The 18,644-nt window shown below is 46.8% G+C and overlaps 2 protein-coding genes across 4 annotated transcripts in view; one reads left to right on the forward strand and one right to left on the reverse strand.

The window, feature by feature from the left end:
• The window catches only part of Slc26a8 (solute carrier family 26 member 8), a 54,794-nt gene extending 51,843 nt beyond the window's left edge, over nt 1-2,951 (reverse strand). The window contains exon 1 of the mRNA XM_021221759.1: nt 2,681-2,951. The gene's annotated coding sequence lies outside the window, so the exon portion shown is untranslated. The remainder of the gene's footprint in view (nt 1-2,680) is intronic.
• Nucleotides 2,952-4,249: 1,298 nt separating this feature from the next.
• Nucleotides 4,250-18,644, forward strand: part of Mapk14 (mitogen-activated protein kinase 14) — a 54,013-nt gene continuing 39,618 nt past the window's right edge. For 2 of the 3 annotated variants that reach the window (XM_021221076.2, XM_021221075.1), the window contains exon 1: nt 4,250-4,755. In XM_021221076.2, the coding sequence (XP_021076735.1) occupies nt 4,640-4,755 (116 nt within the window). In that variant the 5' untranslated portion in view covers nt 4,250-4,639. Of the gene's footprint in view, nt 4,756-16,599; nt 16,622-18,644 lie in introns of those variants that run through there. The other variant, XM_029532839.1, reaches the window with a different exon arrangement.

Consider the following 18,644-nt stretch of genomic DNA (forward strand, 5'->3'; position numbering starts at 1 on the left):
TCTGACCATTTCCCTCCACAGTGCTAAAGGTTGAGGGCGAGGCTGTCTTCTAACTCCTCCTCCATGGCATCCAGCTGGAAGACAGCAGCATCTCCCCAGTGGGGAGCCTGGTGTGGGGGAAGGGTGGGAAGGGCCACAGTCAGCCTCCAACCCCTCCCCACCCCTGGTGTCTTCCTGACACCATCAGACTTGTCCCTCCTGACAGGTGTGACGAGTCCCTCAGTACACCACAGTGATTCAGCATGGCCACAATTCAGGCCCTAGCTCCTCCATTGTAAAACAGATTCCTGTCTTAAAACCACATGACCGAGAGAGATCCTGAGGATCCCAGCCTGGGGAATGGAGAACTCCCTGAGAAGGTGAATTGAGACCGAGTTCAAGTGGGGGAGGGGAGAATAGGTATTTCAGGGACAGGATTTAGAGATGATATAAGGGAAATAATTCAAAATATCTGAGTGATTTCAACTTTAAACTGAGTGAGGGAAGGAGGAGGGAGGGGGAGAAGGAGAAAGGGGGTAGGTTTAAAAGTGTTCCTAGAGGAGGGCTGGAGGGCTGGTGAGATGGCTCTGCAGGTTAAGGCGCCTGCCAGCAAGCCTAACAACCCTGAGACCCATGAAGTGAAAGGAGAGACACCAACTTCCACAAGTTTTCCTGGGACCTGCACTGGGCAGTGTGGCCCACATCTATGACCACACACACAAAATAAAAAAACTTTAAAAACCAAAACCTGTTCCTAGAGGGAGCTGAGTGTGGTGGCACATGTCTGCACCCTCAACACTTGGGATACAGAGGCAATGGAGATCAGGGGTTCAAGACCAGCCTCTGATACATAGCAAGCTTTCGGTCATGAGATCCTACTTCAAAATAAACAAACAAAACCACAAACCAAATAAAAATTATTTGCTGAGTCAGAATTTCTGGGGCAGTACAAAAGTGTGTTTTAAGAAGCTGAGGGAGGCAGGCAGTGGTGGTGCACACCTTTAATCCCAGCACCTGGGAGGCAGAGGCAGGCGAATTTCTGAGTTCGAGGGCAGCCTGGTCTACAAAGTGAGTTCCAGGACAGTCAGACCTACACAGAGAAACCGTGTCTCGAACCTCACCCCCCCCCCCCCAAAAAAAAAAAGAAGAAGAAGAAGAAGCTGAGGGAGCTCGGCATAGTTGTGGCAGGCGCCTTTAATCCCCGCACTCCAGAGACAGAGGCAGGTGGATCTCTGCAAGTTCCAGGCTACCCTGGTCTACAGAGTGAGTTCCAGGCCAGCCATAGTGAGAGCCTGTCTCAACAGAAAGAGAAGCTGCAGCACAGGAGAGCTGGGGAGCCTGATTCGGAGCCCGGCAGGGCGGAGCAGCCCGGAAGGTCCCTGCACTACCTGCTCCTTCTCTTACTTGTCTTTATTGTGAGACAGGCTCTCGTGGAGTGGAGTGGGCTTTGGCATCCCCCTCCTCCTGCCCCCAGCTAGCTAATGCTGGGTTACAGGTGTAAGCCACCATCCATGCCTTAATTCTTTCTGATTCTTCCTTCCTGGGCTGGGGACCCATCTGAGGGCCTAACACATGCAGGGCTGGCTGATCTACCCTGAGTTGTAGTCCCAGCCTTTATCTTTAAGCAGGCTTTCACTGCTAAAAACACTTTAAAAAATACAAGCACGTTAACCCAGCTCTTTCTGCTTCTGCTACCCTCAGCCATCCCTCCAGCTATCTGTCCATCCGTCCATCTATCCACCTGCCCATCTGTTCATCCATTCATCTGTTCACCCACCCATCCATCCATTCATCCACTCACTGATTCGTTTAAAAATCTCTATTTAGAATATTTTAAATGAAAAAAAAAAGTAACCGGATTTATAAAATTTTGACCCAAAGGACAGGAAACCCTCAAAATTAGTAAAGGTACAAGAATATCTTTTACCTAATTAAGTCATCTTTCACATGCTTCCTAAAACCATAAGACAAAATTACTTCCGATTTAAAAAAAAAAAAGCACTTGTAATTCCCAACCAAAAGTCCTCATTGCCTGTGCCTCTCAGTTTTGGTGGAGAATGTACTGGGGTTGGTCTAGTGGCAGGAGATGCTTGAAGGTGGCAGCCCTCCAGCTGCTGACAGGTCACATAAACACTTCCCTTAGGCTAGTCAGTGTGATACCAAGCAGGTGTGGTAGAGAGAGCCTCATTACTGGGCTGAATGGAGGAGACTCCATGGGAGGACCCAAGGTCCAGCAATAAGGACTAGAAGACAGAGAAGGGGGACAGGGGGCAGAGGGCGGGCTTCAGGCAGAGAGAACAAAATGAGCAAAACCCTCTGTGTCCTCATCAGGTCTCAGCTCAGCCCCTGGAAGCAAAAGGGGCCCTGAGCTGAGGCCTGATGAGGACACAGAGAGGAAGTGTGGGGAGGCCCACAGTCCAGTTCCTTCAGCTGTGACAACACAGAGGCGCGAATTTTGAAAGGATCCAGTATGCAAACCCCATGTCTCTTGACATTGCGGTTTCACGCAGCCTTTCTATAGGAGAAAGAAGTTCCAGGGACCACCGCCATTCATTCATTCATTCCTTCATTCACCCACTCCTTGTGCCTGGGACCCTCCTGGCTCTGCAGGTGACCCCAGCAGCCACGCTCCGGGACGGGAGCGGGTTGTCAGCACCCAGGCGGCAGCCAGTGCTCCGGACGGCTCCCGACCGAGGTTCACCTGGTTTCCGGTGGCCCGCAGGAGCGCAGACGCTGGGGACAGACTCCGCTCCAGCCTGGCTGGCGGCAGCGCTGCGGACGCAGAGGCCGGCAGTTCCGGAGCCGTTGCTGCAGAACCCGCCGGCGTTCCGGCTGTGCGGGTGACGGGCGAGGATGGCATCTGGGGCGAGGAGAAGGGGTCCCTGCTGCCCTCCACATACCTGGATCTTCTAGAAATAGGCACGAGAATAAGAGTTCTCCTTTCTGCTGCTCGGTGTAGGCACGGATGGATGTGGGTTCTTACGGGTCTAACTTTCGCCATTCACTTTTATTAGCTTTCTCGGCTCCTACTGAAGATTCCACCGGGTGGGAATGCAGGGTCGCATTGCTCTTGTAGAGACTGTAGAGACTAGAACCAGGGCCTACCAAAGCTCAACAGACTTACTTAAATGCGATGTGGTCAGAATGCTCGCCCTGTGTCTCCATACTCTCAAAAGGCACGAATTAAGTCTTTAAAAATCACTGCTCCCTAAATTTCCTTTAAATTTCTAAATTTTGGATGGCTCTAAAGGGCAGGAGTTGTCTCAAACCCGAGTGATGGTTTTTGGGGTGTTGCAGATACGGTTTCATCACTACACAGCAGAGGCTGGTCTCCTGGTTTTTCCAAATGCTAGAATTACAGCTTTGTAAATATAAATAAATAAATAAGGGTCTCCTAGTCTTTCCAAATGCTGGAATTACAGGATATATATATATATATATATATATATATATATATATATATATATATATATATAAAATGAAGGGTCTTCAGGTCTTTCCAAATTTCCAAATGCTGGATCAGGTGGTGTAAATATAAATAAATAAATAAAATGTATGAGAAGACCTTCCTGAATTGGAATGACCTACCTGCATTGTGTGTGTGTGTGTGTGTGTGTGTGTGTGTTTACCTTTCCCTTCCAGTAGTGGGTACTGAACCCCAGGGCCTTACAAATGCATGTCCCCAGCCTGGAAGGGGCCATTCACGGTGTCTACCTCTGACCTCGTGCACTGTGGGTCCCTGGGACCTCCTTCTGCGACTCCTGCCTGAGGACACGGAGGAGCGCCTGGAGGGAGAGCCTGGGCTTTGAGGCAGGGTTAATATTTGCCTAGGGGGCGGGTTTCACCAGCATCCCGAGGTGAGCCACACGTCCTTGAGCAGACGGGAATACGACAGCTTTCTGGACAGGGCTTGTCTGTTCTTGCAAGTTGTTCTTGGAAATTGCCGGCTCCAGTGAGCAGGTGGCTCGCAGTTCAAAGATCGTTTGGCTCTCTTCCCCGGCGCTGTCACAGCGGCTTTCCGCCGTGGCGCCAGGCATTCGCCCGTGCGACCACAGAGAGGCGCGCGCGCTCCGCGCTGCGGCCTCCACCCTCCGCGCCCCGGGGAGCCCAGTCCCCGAGAGTTTCTGCCTCCGCTCCCCAAGCCGCGTCCCTCTTCTCGCGAGATCTGCCGGCCCTGCGCGCTCTTCTCGGAACCCCCGCCCCGTGGGCAGGTTCCATATTGGGTAAGATCTGGGCTCCCGGAGCGCGGCGGGGGGGGGGGAGGCCTACGGGAGCTGTTCTCGCGAGAGTTCCGCGAGAGGCTCCCGGCCGCTGCCTGTGGGCTCGCCGCCACTGGAGCCCGAGCGGGGCGCTGGAGCGCGAGCGGGTGTCGTGCGGCGTCGGCGTGCGCTCCCTCCCCGGGGAGCGGCTGCAGGGGGACCGCGGCGGGAGCAGCCTCGGGCCGTGCAGCCGGCTCCGGCACCTCGCCGAGGCTCGTAGGAGCCGCCGCGCTTGACTGGGCGGCGGGTCGCAGCCTCCACACCTGCGCGGGCGGCGGCGCGGGCGCGGGGTCCGGTCTGCCGCGGGCGGACGGACGGGCGGGCGCAGAGGAGAGCGTGCGGCTGCAGGCAGGGGCCCCCGCTCGGCCACCTCCTCGCCCCGCCGCCGCCACCGCTGGAAGATGTCGCAGGAGAGGCCCACGTTCTACCGGCAGGAGCTGAACAAGACCATCTGGGAGGTGCCCGAGCGATACCAGAACCTGTCCCCGGTGGGCTCCGGCGCCTATGGCTCGGTGTGGTGAGTGTCGCCGGGCCTCGGGTTAGGGGTGGGGTGGGGGGGACGCGGTGGAGCCAGCAGGGTGGCCCTGCATGCCTGAGGGCCCGGCCTGTCCCCGCAGCTCAGCGATGCGCCCAGCGGCAGGAATTCTCCGGGCGTGTCTGGGGGTGCAGGGGGCAGCTGGAGCGGGACGTGTCGTGCACCCCTCGCCCTGCACACGCAGGTAGGGGGCGATGCGTGTGCGGGAGCCGGTCAGCCGCGGGCGCGGTGGGATGCCGCTCCACCCTGCGCTCTCCCTGCCCCCAAGACTGTTCCTCCCGGGGGTCCCTCTGCCGCAGCGCGGCCTCAGGACCCTGCCTCCGGGTACCGCCACTCGGGACGCGGGAGCCCTGCCCCGGGGAGCAGACGAGCTGGGCGGAGCTCCTGCGAGGAGCAGTAGGGCAAAGCCTGACCCGGGGACTGCGGTCACCTGAACGAAACTTGCAAGAAAAAGCGCTCCCTTCCCGGAATTTTTTTTTTTCTTTCCCCCTTTTCCCCATTTTTGCAAGCCTCCATCGAAAAATCCTGTCTCAGGAAACGTTCCTTTGGGATTCGCACTTGAATTAGCAGCACCCCGAAGAGCTTAAAATACCGACTTTATCTCGGGGACCACTGTGCCAGCTTGCGTGGTGTGTTTCCGATTCGGTTGAAAGCGTATTTCCTTTTCGGGGAGGGAGGGTGGCAGCGCCTTGCAAGGACGCTCCAGCTCGCCGCTTAGTCACATACCACTGCTCATTTCAGTATTGTTTGACAAAACAGTTTTCCATACCGAGCAGAGGGGCGCCCCTCAAGATCGAGAAGGTAGGACTAGAGCTGGAGGTGTAAGGCAGTTTTTAATTGAAGTAATTCCTGAGGGTGCTTCTCCTTTTTTAAGTCCCTTAGAAGATTTGCGGCGTTTTATCAGCTTGTAAGCACCGAGGTACGCGGTGGTTTTCCGGAGAGCCTGGAACATAAGAAACGATGCTTTTTAGCTTTCCTTAACACCGTGGGGTTTTTATTTTAGTTCACTTGAGACAGAGTCTCACTATGGCTCTCCCTGTCTGGCCTGGAACTCAACAAATTTTGTCTGCCAGCGCTGAGAATAAAGGCTTTCGCTGCCATGCAAGGCCCTGAGAGCAGGTTTCAGATTAAATTTCTACCGTAAAACTTCCACTCCAGAAATGTTCTGAGGAACTTTGAAGGATTCACACAGTATCTTTTATTGCGGCTGAGTAGCATTTTAGGGCTCCCTATCTGACAGTGTCAGATTCAGCAGATGAGCCCTTCCTGTGTTTTAGTGACTTACATGCATTCATGGTTTCCGAAGGAGTCTGGGAAATGGTTTTTGTTTTGTTTTGGAACAAATTTCAGGCTTCTGGATGTGCTAACCTTTAAGTATGAGTCCTGTGTTACTTAAAGTCACATCGTGAATTTCCTGTTTGGTAGAATCTTCCGGGTAATTGAGATTGTGCAATTATGTCCAGCATCAGATCACATTGCATTTGCTAGTTCAAGCTGCTTAAGCTATGTTGCAGGTGGTACCAACCTGGACATCTTTCTCAGGAATCTACAGAATGGCAGTTTACACTTTAAGGAAATGTCAATAACATCTCTCATGTATTTGTGATTGGTTTGTTGCATTCATTGTTTCTCTAATACTTACCAGCTCTTTAAGTACCTCCATTCTTCATTCCTAATTGGTACAGTACCAGATGCTTGTTTCCATTTGAATGCTCAGGGAGTGAAGCAACAGAACTCAGGGCTTCTGGGATGGTGAATTTGCAAGATTTCCTGTGGACACTACTGCCCTGGCAGAAGAGCCAGCTTCCCAGTGAAGTGCCATAGTGAAACCAACTCACTTCCTCTAGTGCTGCTGTTTTCTGTGTAATATAATTGAGCACAACCTCACAATTAGATAGACTTCTACCAAACAGCTTCTTAAACATAGGTAGTGCTGGCCCAGTGATGGAACGCAGTGGGACAGCCCTGGCCTTACCTGTGGGAGGCCCTGCATTCCAGCCCCAGCAGCAGTGCACCACACAAAGCAGGTTGCTTGAAATAAGGGCCCAAAAGGTATGCAGCAAAAAGCCTGTTTCTGCTCTCGGCCCTGCATGCCAGTCTTTCGGAGACTACCACTGTTCAGTTCCTTGCCTGACTTTCCAGAGAGGCGGAGCTTCTACCTTAGAGATTTATGATGTAGCCTATTGATGAAGAAAAGATAGCTGAAATTGTGCGTGACCGAGCAAATGTCACCTCCAGTTAGATTTACAAGTGTTAACCTCTGTCAAGTTATTTGAAATTGTGTTTTTCAATTAGCTTTTTAGGTATGATTGAAAAATACCTTTTGTTTTGTTTGTTTGTTGTTTTTTGAGATGAGCTGTCCTAGAATTCACATTGTAGACCAGGCTGGCCTCCAACTCAGAGCAGCTGGACTTTGCTCTGCTGGGATTAAAGACATGCAATACTATACCTGGCTTCTTGAATTTATTTTTTAATCCACTTTGAGGCCTGTGTTCCCTTTCTTCACCTTCATCCTCTGAGATAGTTTGATTTTGGGGAATAATGAAGTCCATTTGAATGGATATAATTGAGGGATTTAAGACTGAGCTCTTGAGAAGAGAGGAGGCTGGCCTACTGGTGACAGTGGAATAAGTCAGGAGGGACCTGAGGTCTCTTCAAAAGAGGAATCTCTGAGTGGGACATGATATACTTTGATGTGAAACTTTATTTTTTTCTTTTAAGTTTAAGATTAATTTGTAGTATGCAGTGAGCGACAGTAACAAAAATAAGAAGCAAACTATTATTACCAACTGTGACTCAAAGATGAATGATAGTCTAGAAATTTGAGATTTGTTATGTTTTTACAATTATCTTTCTTTTTAAAAGTGTAAAGGGAACTAAACTAAGTTCTCTAAGTTTTAAGGAACTTTATTTACTGCCTGAAAAGGGAAACGAAGCAAAATCGTTAAAGACCACATTGTTGCAAAGCATTGATTGTGTGGTTTGGGGCATAGGGGAAAATCTTTGTGGTGAATTTAAGGAAATACAAACAGGAACGTCAGTGCCTTTCCTCTGGGGCACCATGCCTTGGGCTTGAGAATTAAGAATTACTTCTAGATCATTCACAGCTATTTATTCGTTAGTATGTATTACATACCACCAAACTGTGGCTAGATTCTTGAGCTAAGAGTACAGATGAGACAGCTCATTTTATCATTGGGCTTGTAGAAGAATGAATGGATTTAATGGCTTCATTTTATGGGTTGCTTGCTGTTTTGTAGACATGGCCATGCTTAGTTTATGATCAGCATGTAGACATGTAACAAACATGTAGCTAAACATGGTAATTTCTTCTAACTAAATCTGATTTAGCATGCTATATAGGACAAGATTATTCTAGTAAATATAACAAAAATAAATGAAGATTTTTTTTTAAAAAGTATTAATAGCCATTATCATTAGTTTTAATGAGCCAGGGTAAAAATAAAACTCCATGATTAGGTATGGCTTTTCACTCTTGACGACTGAGAAGGCTGGCCTCTACTCTTAGTTGTAATAATAGCCGGTCTCTCTTCCTTCCCTCCCTGCCTTTCTTCCTCCTGTCCTTCAGGACAGAGCCTGCTGGTCTTGAACTCTTGATCCACTTGTCTGAGGCTCTCATGCTAGGATCATAGTAGTGGGCCACTAAGCTGCTTTTAGTTGACTATCTTCCACTTACTGTCTTGTGACTAAAAGTAGACTAATTAGCTGGATGTTACCAGTCTTACGTAATAAGAAGCATGTAAGTTTGAGGCCAGCCTTGCCTCACTCTGCAAGAAAAACAATAGACAAAAAGTGCCCACCAAATATGACTGGCAAGAGGGTGTGTGGGTGTGTGTTTAGATTTATTTATTGTTGTTTGTATGAGTGTTTTGTTTGAATGTGTATCAATACACGACAGAGTGCTTGGTGCCTCTGGAGGCCAGAAGGGGACATTGGATCCTCTGGACTTGGAGTTACAGATGGTTGTGAGCCACCAGAAGCCCTTGCCAGCGCTCATAACCGCTGAGCATCTCTCCCCCAGCTTCCGGCAAGGGTTTGTATGGATGGAGGAGAGTTTAGCCGAGCTAGCTGTATAGTTTATTTTGTTGAGTTCCGTTTTCCACTCATGACAGCACTACACCCCAGGCCTCTCAGTTCTGCCACTTTCAGCGTTGAATATTGAGGAGTATTCTTTTGATTTCTCTTTAATTCAGCCTGTGTTGGCTTTGCCTTCTTTGGACAATGTTGGGAATTGTGCTAAACCCCTAAAGCTTAGTACTCAAATGTCGAGGAATTCCCTGGGTGCTGTCACTTTAGTATTAACTGGCATCTTAATGTGATTCTTTGGTTTATCAGTGATCTTCATTTAAGGCATTATCAGTTCCTCTCTTTCTAGAGTAGGTGGGTTGCTTTTCCTCCTCTCTCCTTCTGCATCTTTAGTGACTGAACCCCGGAGGCTGGTGCACACTAACCATAGGATCCAGTGTGCTGCACTCCAGCCTCCAGGCTGGCGTTTTTAGCCTAGTTCTGTGGATGAGCTGGGGTTAACAAAAGACCCTGTGCTGTATGACCATCAGCTAGAGCTGAATGAATCTGGGAGCAGTCAGAAGGGGAAGGGTTTGCAGCTGCTGGGCATCCTACATAGTCATATATGCCTTTTTTGTTTGTTTGTTTTTTGTTTTTTTTTTAATAAAGATTTATTTATTATATGTAAGTACACTGTAGCTGTCTTCAGACACTCCAGAAGAGGGTGCCGGATTTATTTACGGATGGTTGTGAGCCACCAAGTGGTTGCTGGGAATTGAACTCAGGACCTTCAGAAGAGCAGTCAGTGCTCTTAACCGCTGAGCCATCTCTCCAGCCCCCATATTTGGCTTTGTAAAGACCAACTTTTGTGCTGAAAAAGTAAGCCAAGGTGGGTTGCAGACAGAACAGAGCTGGGGTCTAGCTCCCTAATTTTTCATCTCTGTTCCTTAACTGATCGAGATCTAACTAAACTGTTTGTGGTTTATGATAGCACAAGAGAGATGAATCACGGCAGGGACTGACCTATGCCCTGTGCTCTCATCCACAAGTCCTGTGTGCCAGAGCCAGAATCTTTGTTGAGCTCGGAAATCCAGGGCACTCCACTTCAGCTCTCTAAATGACATGGGCTTACTTCAAAAAAATTTTTGTTTTTGTTATTGTTTTTGTTGTTGAAGGGTTTTGCTGCCAAAAGGAAGGGATCAAAGAGATAAGCTGTTGAATTCAGCTGAAAAAGAAAGAGGAGCTGCTGGCAGGCTGAGTGTTTTCTAACATCTTTGACTTCCAGGCTTTTCCTTAATACTTGCTCATATTTTAAGTCACTTGTATCTTCCTCAGAGTATCCGAGCACTTAAAATCACATTTATTTCAATCTTTGGCTCTGTGTCTGTTTTCCATTCCTACCTTTCCCTCATCATGTTACCTGGCACTGATGTTTTTGTCTGTAAGGCTCCAAGGAATGTTAACTTGAATAGATGTGACCAATAGGTGTCTACAGATACCTTGTAACAGCTCTGCTCTGTCCTGTTTTGGCTGTCTTCATGTGATGCACACTCTCTGGTTCTCTTGTGTTCTCTCTCTCTCTCTCTCTCACACACACACACACACACACACACACACACACATGTGCACACACACACACACCGCCTACACACACTGCTTTATCGTCTGGTTGCAGAAAGTAAGTTTCTGAAAACAGGTTCCCATGGCAACATAACAGAAAGGTAATAGGACAAATGTTTATTCTGTCTAGACCTGTTGTCTGGCTAACTGTAGACCCTGAACATGTTTGCTCCTGTTACACTGAATGATGTGATTACAGATTTCCTTGTTTCCCTCAAAACCTCCTCCTCATAGATCTTAGTGGGGTTGCCACTGTGCTTGTGACATGAAGGAAGTTGTGTGTGTGCCCTACTGCAGGTGTATACTGGTTGTGTCTCCAAGCTTGCAGGCCACAGCTTACCTAAAACAGCAGCAGTTGCTCCTTTGTTGTGGTAAGTTCCTTAGTTTAGTATTAGTAGTGTTAAGCGTTGTTTATAAAGTCCAAAGAAAGCAAGGGATCTGGGGAGATGCCATAGTGCTTGCCATGAAAGCATGGGCTGTGACTTGGATCCGGGCAGCATGTGAAAGCCGGACACAGCACATGTGTGAGCTCAGTACTGGGGTGCAGAGACAGGAGGATGGGTGGAGCCTTTGGACTGGCTGGCCAGCTAGCCTAGCCAAGTTAGTGAGGTCCAGATTCAGTGAGAAAGCCTTTCTCAAAACATGGTGGAAGGCATGTAAGGTCAACCTCTGACCTACACTAAGGTCAACCTCTGACCTACACACACACACACACACACACACACACACACACACAAAAGCAGGAAGAGACCTAAGTTGCTTGGGAAGTATTTGTAGCTTTTTCTTTCATATTGTTCAGTGTCATCATCTCAAAACTACCTTTATATTTCTAAAGACAACCCCTTCCCTTTCAAGTGACATTCTAGTAGCTTGTCAAATCTAGGGCAGCTTGATGCCAGGGTATGTATTGGAAATCTGTGTCAGAGAACCATTTCCATCTGGTGATTCAGATCTGGGAAGGATGACGTCAGCATGTGCCCACAAGAGGTCAGAAAACAAAACAAAACCTCTTTTGATGTGTGAAGGCTCTGGGAAGCGTTTTAGTTAAATGGGGTGTGAGAGTAATTGGTCTTGATCTTGGGCCCTTTGCTCAGATCCACTGGACCATTGTCATGCTCATAGTCAGGCCTTTGCTCTTTCCTGTAACACATAGCTTGGGGTGTCTGGCTTGTGCAAGTACTGAGTTCATCTTGTATTACCGCATTCCTGTAGCAGATCTAATTTAATTCCCAGAAATAATGTTTTCATTCTTAGTATCTTCAGTAGGTGACCCCCTCTTTACCCTTCCCCCTTAAACTTCATTTAGGGCTTTTGCTAGCTCTAACTTCCTTGAACTTAGATTTATAAATACAACATTTCTATTTGTGAAGATTTTAGTTCTTTCTCATCTGTAGAAAAAGAAAGAAAGAAAAATCCAACTCCTAATAATCATTGTGAAATACTGATGTTGACATCTTGTGTTGACATAGTTGTGATTACCTGATTGTGTGTGTGTATGTATGTATAAGTGTTCTTGCATATGTTTGCATGTATGCAAAGACCAGAGGTTAACTTCAGTTATTGTCAACTATCACTTTCTACTTTATTTTTTGATAGTATCTCTCACTGGCTCTGGAGCACATGGATTGCTTAGACTAGCGGGCCAGAGATCCTCAGGAATCTTCCGTTTTCCAGGCACATAGTCTCCTACCTGTTTTTTGTTGCTGATGTTGTTTGGTTTATGTTGGTACTGGGATCAAACTCAGGTCTTCATACTTGCTGCTGGACCACTTTTCTGACTGGACCATCTCCCCAACTCTGCCATCCCCTTGTGTGATGCTGCAGTCTGGCTTGCTCAGGTTTCTGATTCCTTATGTAGTGTTCTGAGTGCCTTATGGTTGGGTGATTTCTTTTGAAATGAGCAACTTAATGTGAAATGATACTGATGGCGGGCAAAAAGTTTAAAAAGTAACAAAGTGTTATCTGAGGGGTTGGGGAAATAGTTGCCTGGTTCAGAACACAGGCTGTTTTTCCAGAGAATCTGGGTTCAATTCCCAGGACCCACATGGCAGCTCACAACTGTCTCTAATTGTAGTCCCAGGGGATCCAACACCCCCACACAGACAGACATTCATGCAATACACATGAGATTTTTAAAAATTGTGATCTGTTATTTCTTTGTATCCCTAAACTTCATTTACATATTTACATCCCCAGAGGTAGTGTAGCATGGGTCCTTGGCCTGTGCCTGTTCTGAGCGGGGGTGATACTTTGTTGTGGGTCTGACTGGGTGTTATATATTTAACAGCAGTGTTGTGTCCCCTAATCTTAAGATTTATGACAGAGTCCCATTGTGACAGCCAGATTTGTCTTATAAGTGGTGCCTTATGTTGGGGGAGGATTGGAAATTAGTCACCTTTAATTGAAAACGATTTACACAACAGTACATATTTAGAATAATAGGTCTTGACTTAAAACTATAGGCTAACTTGAACACTGTACTTGTCAGCAGAGAGGAATGCTACACGTGGGGCTTCCTTCAGCATGACCTTCGTTATCTTCAGGAGAACATGAGAGAGCACTGTCGCGGTCCCAAGCTTACTGTGGTTAGGACGGCTTGCACAGATCATGCGTTGGCCACATGGGTAGCTGTATAGTGCTGTGAAAAAACAGTGAATGTGAATAACTGTTTTCCTTTTGTCATGATTCCTCTTAGGACTTGTAAATGTTTCTGGAAAGGAAAGCTTATTGAGTATGTTAGCATTAAGTCCAAATCTGAAGGTAGTGCTTTTCCCAACATCTCTGGTTTTCTTGCCCTTTCTTTCCTATTGTAATCTTTCAGTAGGTAGCTTTTTTCATAGTTCTAAAGATATGATGTTCAGGCCAGCCAGGGCTATATAGTGAGACCCTATCTCAAGTAAAATAAAAATGTTAGAAAGGCAAGAGAATTTCATGTAAACACAGTGTTACTCATTGACATGACCCAGCTTATGCTTAACACAGTCCAGATATATAAGCCCTCCCTGGCGTGGAGCATGCCATGCACACTAGCCTGGCTGCAGATCATGACAGTCCTTTCTACCTCTGCCTCTGCCGGGATTACAGGTGTGCACCACTGCTCTTATCAACATTTGGAAGGTTCTTGTTAGCAGTTTAGTCTTTAAAGTATTAGACAATTACAGAGGGTGAATTTTTAGTAATCTGTGGATTCCATCAGTAACAAAAAATTAGCTTTATTCTTGACTTAGAGCTTGCTATTTACACTCATATTTTGGTGTTTCCTGAATTACCCATGGTAATGCTTGAAGGGTTCTGACATGGTAGTAACTAATTCTGTATTAGAATTTGTAACTTTAATATTTAATGCTGTGCTTTATATCTTTATTTCTATGTATATGTGTGCCTGTTCACAAGTTTGTGTGGAGGCTAGAGGATGCAGTCTATCTTCCCTCATACAGAGTGTCACCAGCCTGGATCTCTAGTTTGGCTGGCTGGCACACAAGTCCCAGAAATTCTCCTCTTCTGTCTGTACTCAGTCCTGGAGTTACAGGTACACACCACCACACCCAGCACTGGAGTGTTTCTGGGGATAGAACTTGGGTTCTGACAGCCCCACTCTGTCGTCCTCATACTTCTTCAAAGTGCTCTGTTATTCTGATATCCTATGCTTATCTTTGGGCAGTTTTACTCATCATCACCATCATCATTTTGCATCATGACTCATTCTTAAGTTTTCTTTTTCTATGTATATCCATTTTGGGCACATTGCTGTACAAAAGTACTCTTGGTGGTTGGGACTCCTCTGTTGTGCTAGGAGTGGTGGTACAGACCAATAATTCCAGCAGTCAAGAGGTTGAGGCAGGATGATTGTGAGTTTGATGTCAGTGTGGGGCACCTTGTGATAATCCTATGTCAAAAAAACTAGGAACATCTAATGTAAATTCTGAGTCCACTGAGATGTACAAGATTTTGTAGCACCCTGCCTTCCCTGATTAGTTTGTATTTTTTTAATGATTTATTTGTTTTACTTTCTGTGCATGGTGTTCTGTTTGCATCGTGTGTGACTTGCTTTCTTTTCCTATTGCTTTGATGAAGTACCCTGACAAAAATAATGTTCAGGAAAAAAGTTTCTCTTGGCTCACAGCTGAAGAATATAGTCCTTTATGGTGGGGGGAGTCAAGGCAACAGGAGCCTAAAGCAGCTGGTCCCAGCCAGTCCACAGTCAGGAAGCAGAGAGTGATGAGGTCATGCTGCTGTTCAGCTCCCTGTCCAGGATCCCAGCCTGGGAACGACTGGGTGTTTCCCAGCTCGCTCAGTGTGATAAAGATACTCCCTCACGCCCAGAGGCCTGTCCCAGGCGAGTCTAGACCCTGTTCAGTTAACAGCACTAACCATTGTAGTGTGTGTTTATACACACTTGTGTTTAAGTTTTAGATTTACTGTAGTGAAGAAAATTTGTTGATACCTATCCGACAGTGTTCCAGACTCACCAGCATGTGGAACAGACTACTTCGAAATAAAGAAACCAACTAGGGAACTATATTCACATAGTGTGGACATAAAACCAGAAGTGGTGGTTGTCTGTGCACTATAGTATTTAGGATGGTTTCATGGAGGAAAAAAGTATTGAGAGTTATTTTGAGAGCTGAGTAGACTACTCAGCACAGCAGGAGAGAATGTCATGTAAGTGAAGAGATGTGGAGAGGGCCAGCCTGATCCAGCCGGGGCGCTCAGCTGTGTTTCACAGTCACTCAGGAGTCAAGATGTAGGTCTAAAGTTGGCCTCATGTAACTGCTTTCCCTAATAGTTGACCTGTGTTCCTGACTGGCAGAACTTCTTTTTTTTTTTTTAAGGATTTATTTATTTATTATATGTAAGCACACTGTAGCTGTCTTCAGACACTCCAGAAGAGGGAGTCAGATCTTGTTAGGGATGGTCGTGAGCCACCATGTGGTTGCTGGGATTTGAACTCTGGACCTTCGGAAGAGCAGTCGGGTGCTCTTACCTACTGATAGCAGAACTTCTGTACACAGCAGAGAACTGTTACCTTGATATACAGTGGAAGAAACGGTATTTAAAATCTTCCTGTCTGAAGTGTTGGCTCAGACTGATTGGAGGAAGAAAGGGCTGCTCTCCAGTCGGCCGCAGTTTGTCTGCAGACACCCCTGTCTTTCTGACTCCCCAGCCTTCTCTATTCTTGAGGTCAGCAGTGATCTGGTTTTGGTATGTGTTTATTATTTTTGTTTTATGATCGGGTCATGGCTAGGTGCCAAGGATAAAGGATAAACCACAGCTTCTGCTCTCTCACAGACTGGAGTAGGAACCAAGTATGCAGAGGAAAGGTGGTTCTGAGATCCATCTTTAAAGGATTAGTTATAATATACTTCCAGCTGTAGTAATTCTCAGGTTCCAGCTAAGGGTTGTTGAATCCGTGTACACTTTTTTTTTTTTTTGGTTTTTCTAGACAGGGTTTCTCTGTGTAGCCCTGCCTCTCCTGGGACTCACTCTGTAGACCAGGCTGGCCTCGAACTCAGAAATCCGCCTGCCTCTGCCTTCTGAGTGCTGGGACTAAAGGTGTGTGCCACCACGCCCGGCTGAATCCATTTTGTATTTCTGCGCCACGCCACTTGTGTGTGTCTGCATGGGCAGAAAACACCTTGGACTGGGTTCGTACTGAAGGGCTAAACATCCTAAGATAAGAATGAGCTGCAAGGAAAAAACAAATGCCCTGGCGGTTTGCGCCGATCAGAGCATGACTTTATTATTCGGACAAGGAAGGAAGACCCTTAGCCCTCCTCCGAGTCTCTCTGTCTCTCTCTATAGCGCGCGGTCAGATCATGAGCGCGGAGATGTGTCTGGAAGGCGGGTCCAAACGAGTGGGCGGTGACGACGTCAGTGGTTGGTCTGGGCGACAGTGGGCGGTCTGACGACGCTGCATTCTGGGAGATCTGGGGAGCAACTCTGGTATGCCTGTGCGCCTGTGGAGGGGGAGTGGTTAGTGGAGGTGAGAGACCCCAACAATCCATGTATACTTTTAGCTTGTAGAAACCACAGGTATCCATAGATTGACAAATCATGGAGGATTTCAAGGACTCTCGATTGCATTTTAATAATCTTCTCTTTTTACTATTACTTCAGAGATATGCTCACCTTGCAATGTGAGAGAAAGATGTAAAAATATTGAGCGTTTACTACATGGAAAGCCCCATGCTGGAAACTGCAGGTACAGACTTATTTTATAGTTGGATATTCATTTCAATTGGAGTATTTAAAACTACCTTCTGGGGCTGGAGAGATGGCTCAGTTGTTGAGAGTTCATACTCTTCTTACAGAGGATTCAAGCTCTATTCCAGCACTCATGCACAGAAGCTTATAACTGCCTGTGACTTCCGATTCAGAGGATGGAATGCCCTCCACAGACATTGCCCTCACATGCACAAGCACCCACACAGACACAAACAACACTTTTGTTTTTAATATTAAAGCACATTCAGCATACTTACTTGAGCCTCTTCACAGCTTTTAGGTCAGGCAGGGCTGGTGATGCCGTTTTATTCCTCTGGAAACAGGTGCGTTAAAGCTTTGTTTGGGATCACTCCTAGGAAGTGCCAAATTAGAACTCATATTTTGACTAAATTTGCTAAATGGAAAGTTCTAGATCGATAAAAGTTTTTTTTTTTTAAGAAAAAGATTTATTTTCTTTTATGTGCATTGATGTTTTGCATGCGTGTATGTCTGTGTGAAGATGTCAGTTCCCCTGGAACTGACGTTATAGACAATTGTGAGCTATCATGTGGCTGCTGAGAATAGAACCTAGATCTAGAATAGCAGCTCAGCTAGTGCTCTTAACTGCTGAGCCATCTCTCCAGCCCAATAAAAAGATTCTTATGTAGAGAAATACATTAGAAATACCAGCTTTGACTTAACATTGATTTTGGAGGTTTGTTTGTTTGGGGTTTTTTTGCCCAAAAGAAATCCAAACCAAAAAACCCAGTAAGTTGGAATATTAAGTCATAGTGCTTCTAACGCATCTATCCACCCCAGTGTCCTGCTTTAGCAACAGAGTACACTGTAGTGTGTGAACACACGGCTTCCTGGGACAGATGCTGTTGCTGAGCATTGGGAGAGTATTTGGCTGCTTATCATCAGCCTGGAGAAGCTCATGTCAGAATTCCAAGTAATTTGGTACTGAGTGCTTACCATCTTCTCAGTCTTAAAGGTGTATAGAACAAAGTTGGAGAGCAAATTAGAGAACATCTGTAGTCTGAATAAAGAATTAAGATGTCCTGTTGAGGCAGAGCTTAGGTCCTTCCCCTCTACTGAGGACTGTATTTGGTGGCTCAGTTTTCCACTGTGTAGAATGTGGCAGGAATGAGTGGCTGCAGAAGGAATGCTGTACATGAGGTTGTACCTCCTGTGGTGTTTTCACTGGGAACACTGCTGAAGGAGTAGGATAGCCAGCCTCTTGCCCACAGGCTGCTTTGCAGGCCATGTGCATCAGGGTAGCTATGAGTTCCACCCAACACATGCATAGATGACATCATTCTATCACAGTTCAGAAGGTTGGACACCCCTATTCTAGAGCATAGTTTCTCAGCTCTGATACACTTTGGCATTTGGGGTCAGTTGTGTCTACTGTAGGATGCAAGCAGCATCTCTGGACACCACCTACTTGGTGCCAGTAACACTTTTCTCTAAGACTTGGTTGTGACAGTCCAAAATGACTTGGATGTCCTCTAGGGAACAAAATTACCCTTTCTTTTCTTTTTTTAAATAGTATTTATGTAATGTATATGAGTACACTGAAGCTCTCTTCAGACACACCAGAAGAGGGCGTCAGATCTCATTACACATGGCTGTGAGCCACCATGTGGTTGCTGAGAATTGAACTCAGGACCTCTGGAAGAGCAGTCAGTGCTCTTAACTGCTGAGCCATCTCTCCAGGCCTAAATCACCCTTTCTAAAGAACTTCTAGGGGAAGCCTGCAAAGCAGCCCTGTGAAGAGCCCCAGATGGTAAGCACAACAGCTAAGAGAATCCTTGGGAAAGGGTCCTCCAGCCTCAACGGGTGTAAAAGTGACTGTTGGGCTGGAGAAATGTTAAGCAGGGTGGTGGCGCATGCCTTTAATCCCAGCACTCAGGAGGCAGGGGCAGGCGGATTTCTGAGTTCGAGGCCAGCCTGGTCTACAGAGTGAGTTCCAGGACAGCCAGGACTATACAGAGAAACCCTGTCTCGAAAAACCAAAA

This window comes from Mus pahari, chromosome 21, assembly GCF_900095145.1.
Source record: "Mus pahari chromosome 21, PAHARI_EIJ_v1.1, whole genome shotgun sequence".
NCBI classification, from domain to species: domain Eukaryota; kingdom Metazoa; phylum Chordata; class Mammalia; order Rodentia; family Muridae; genus Mus; species Mus pahari.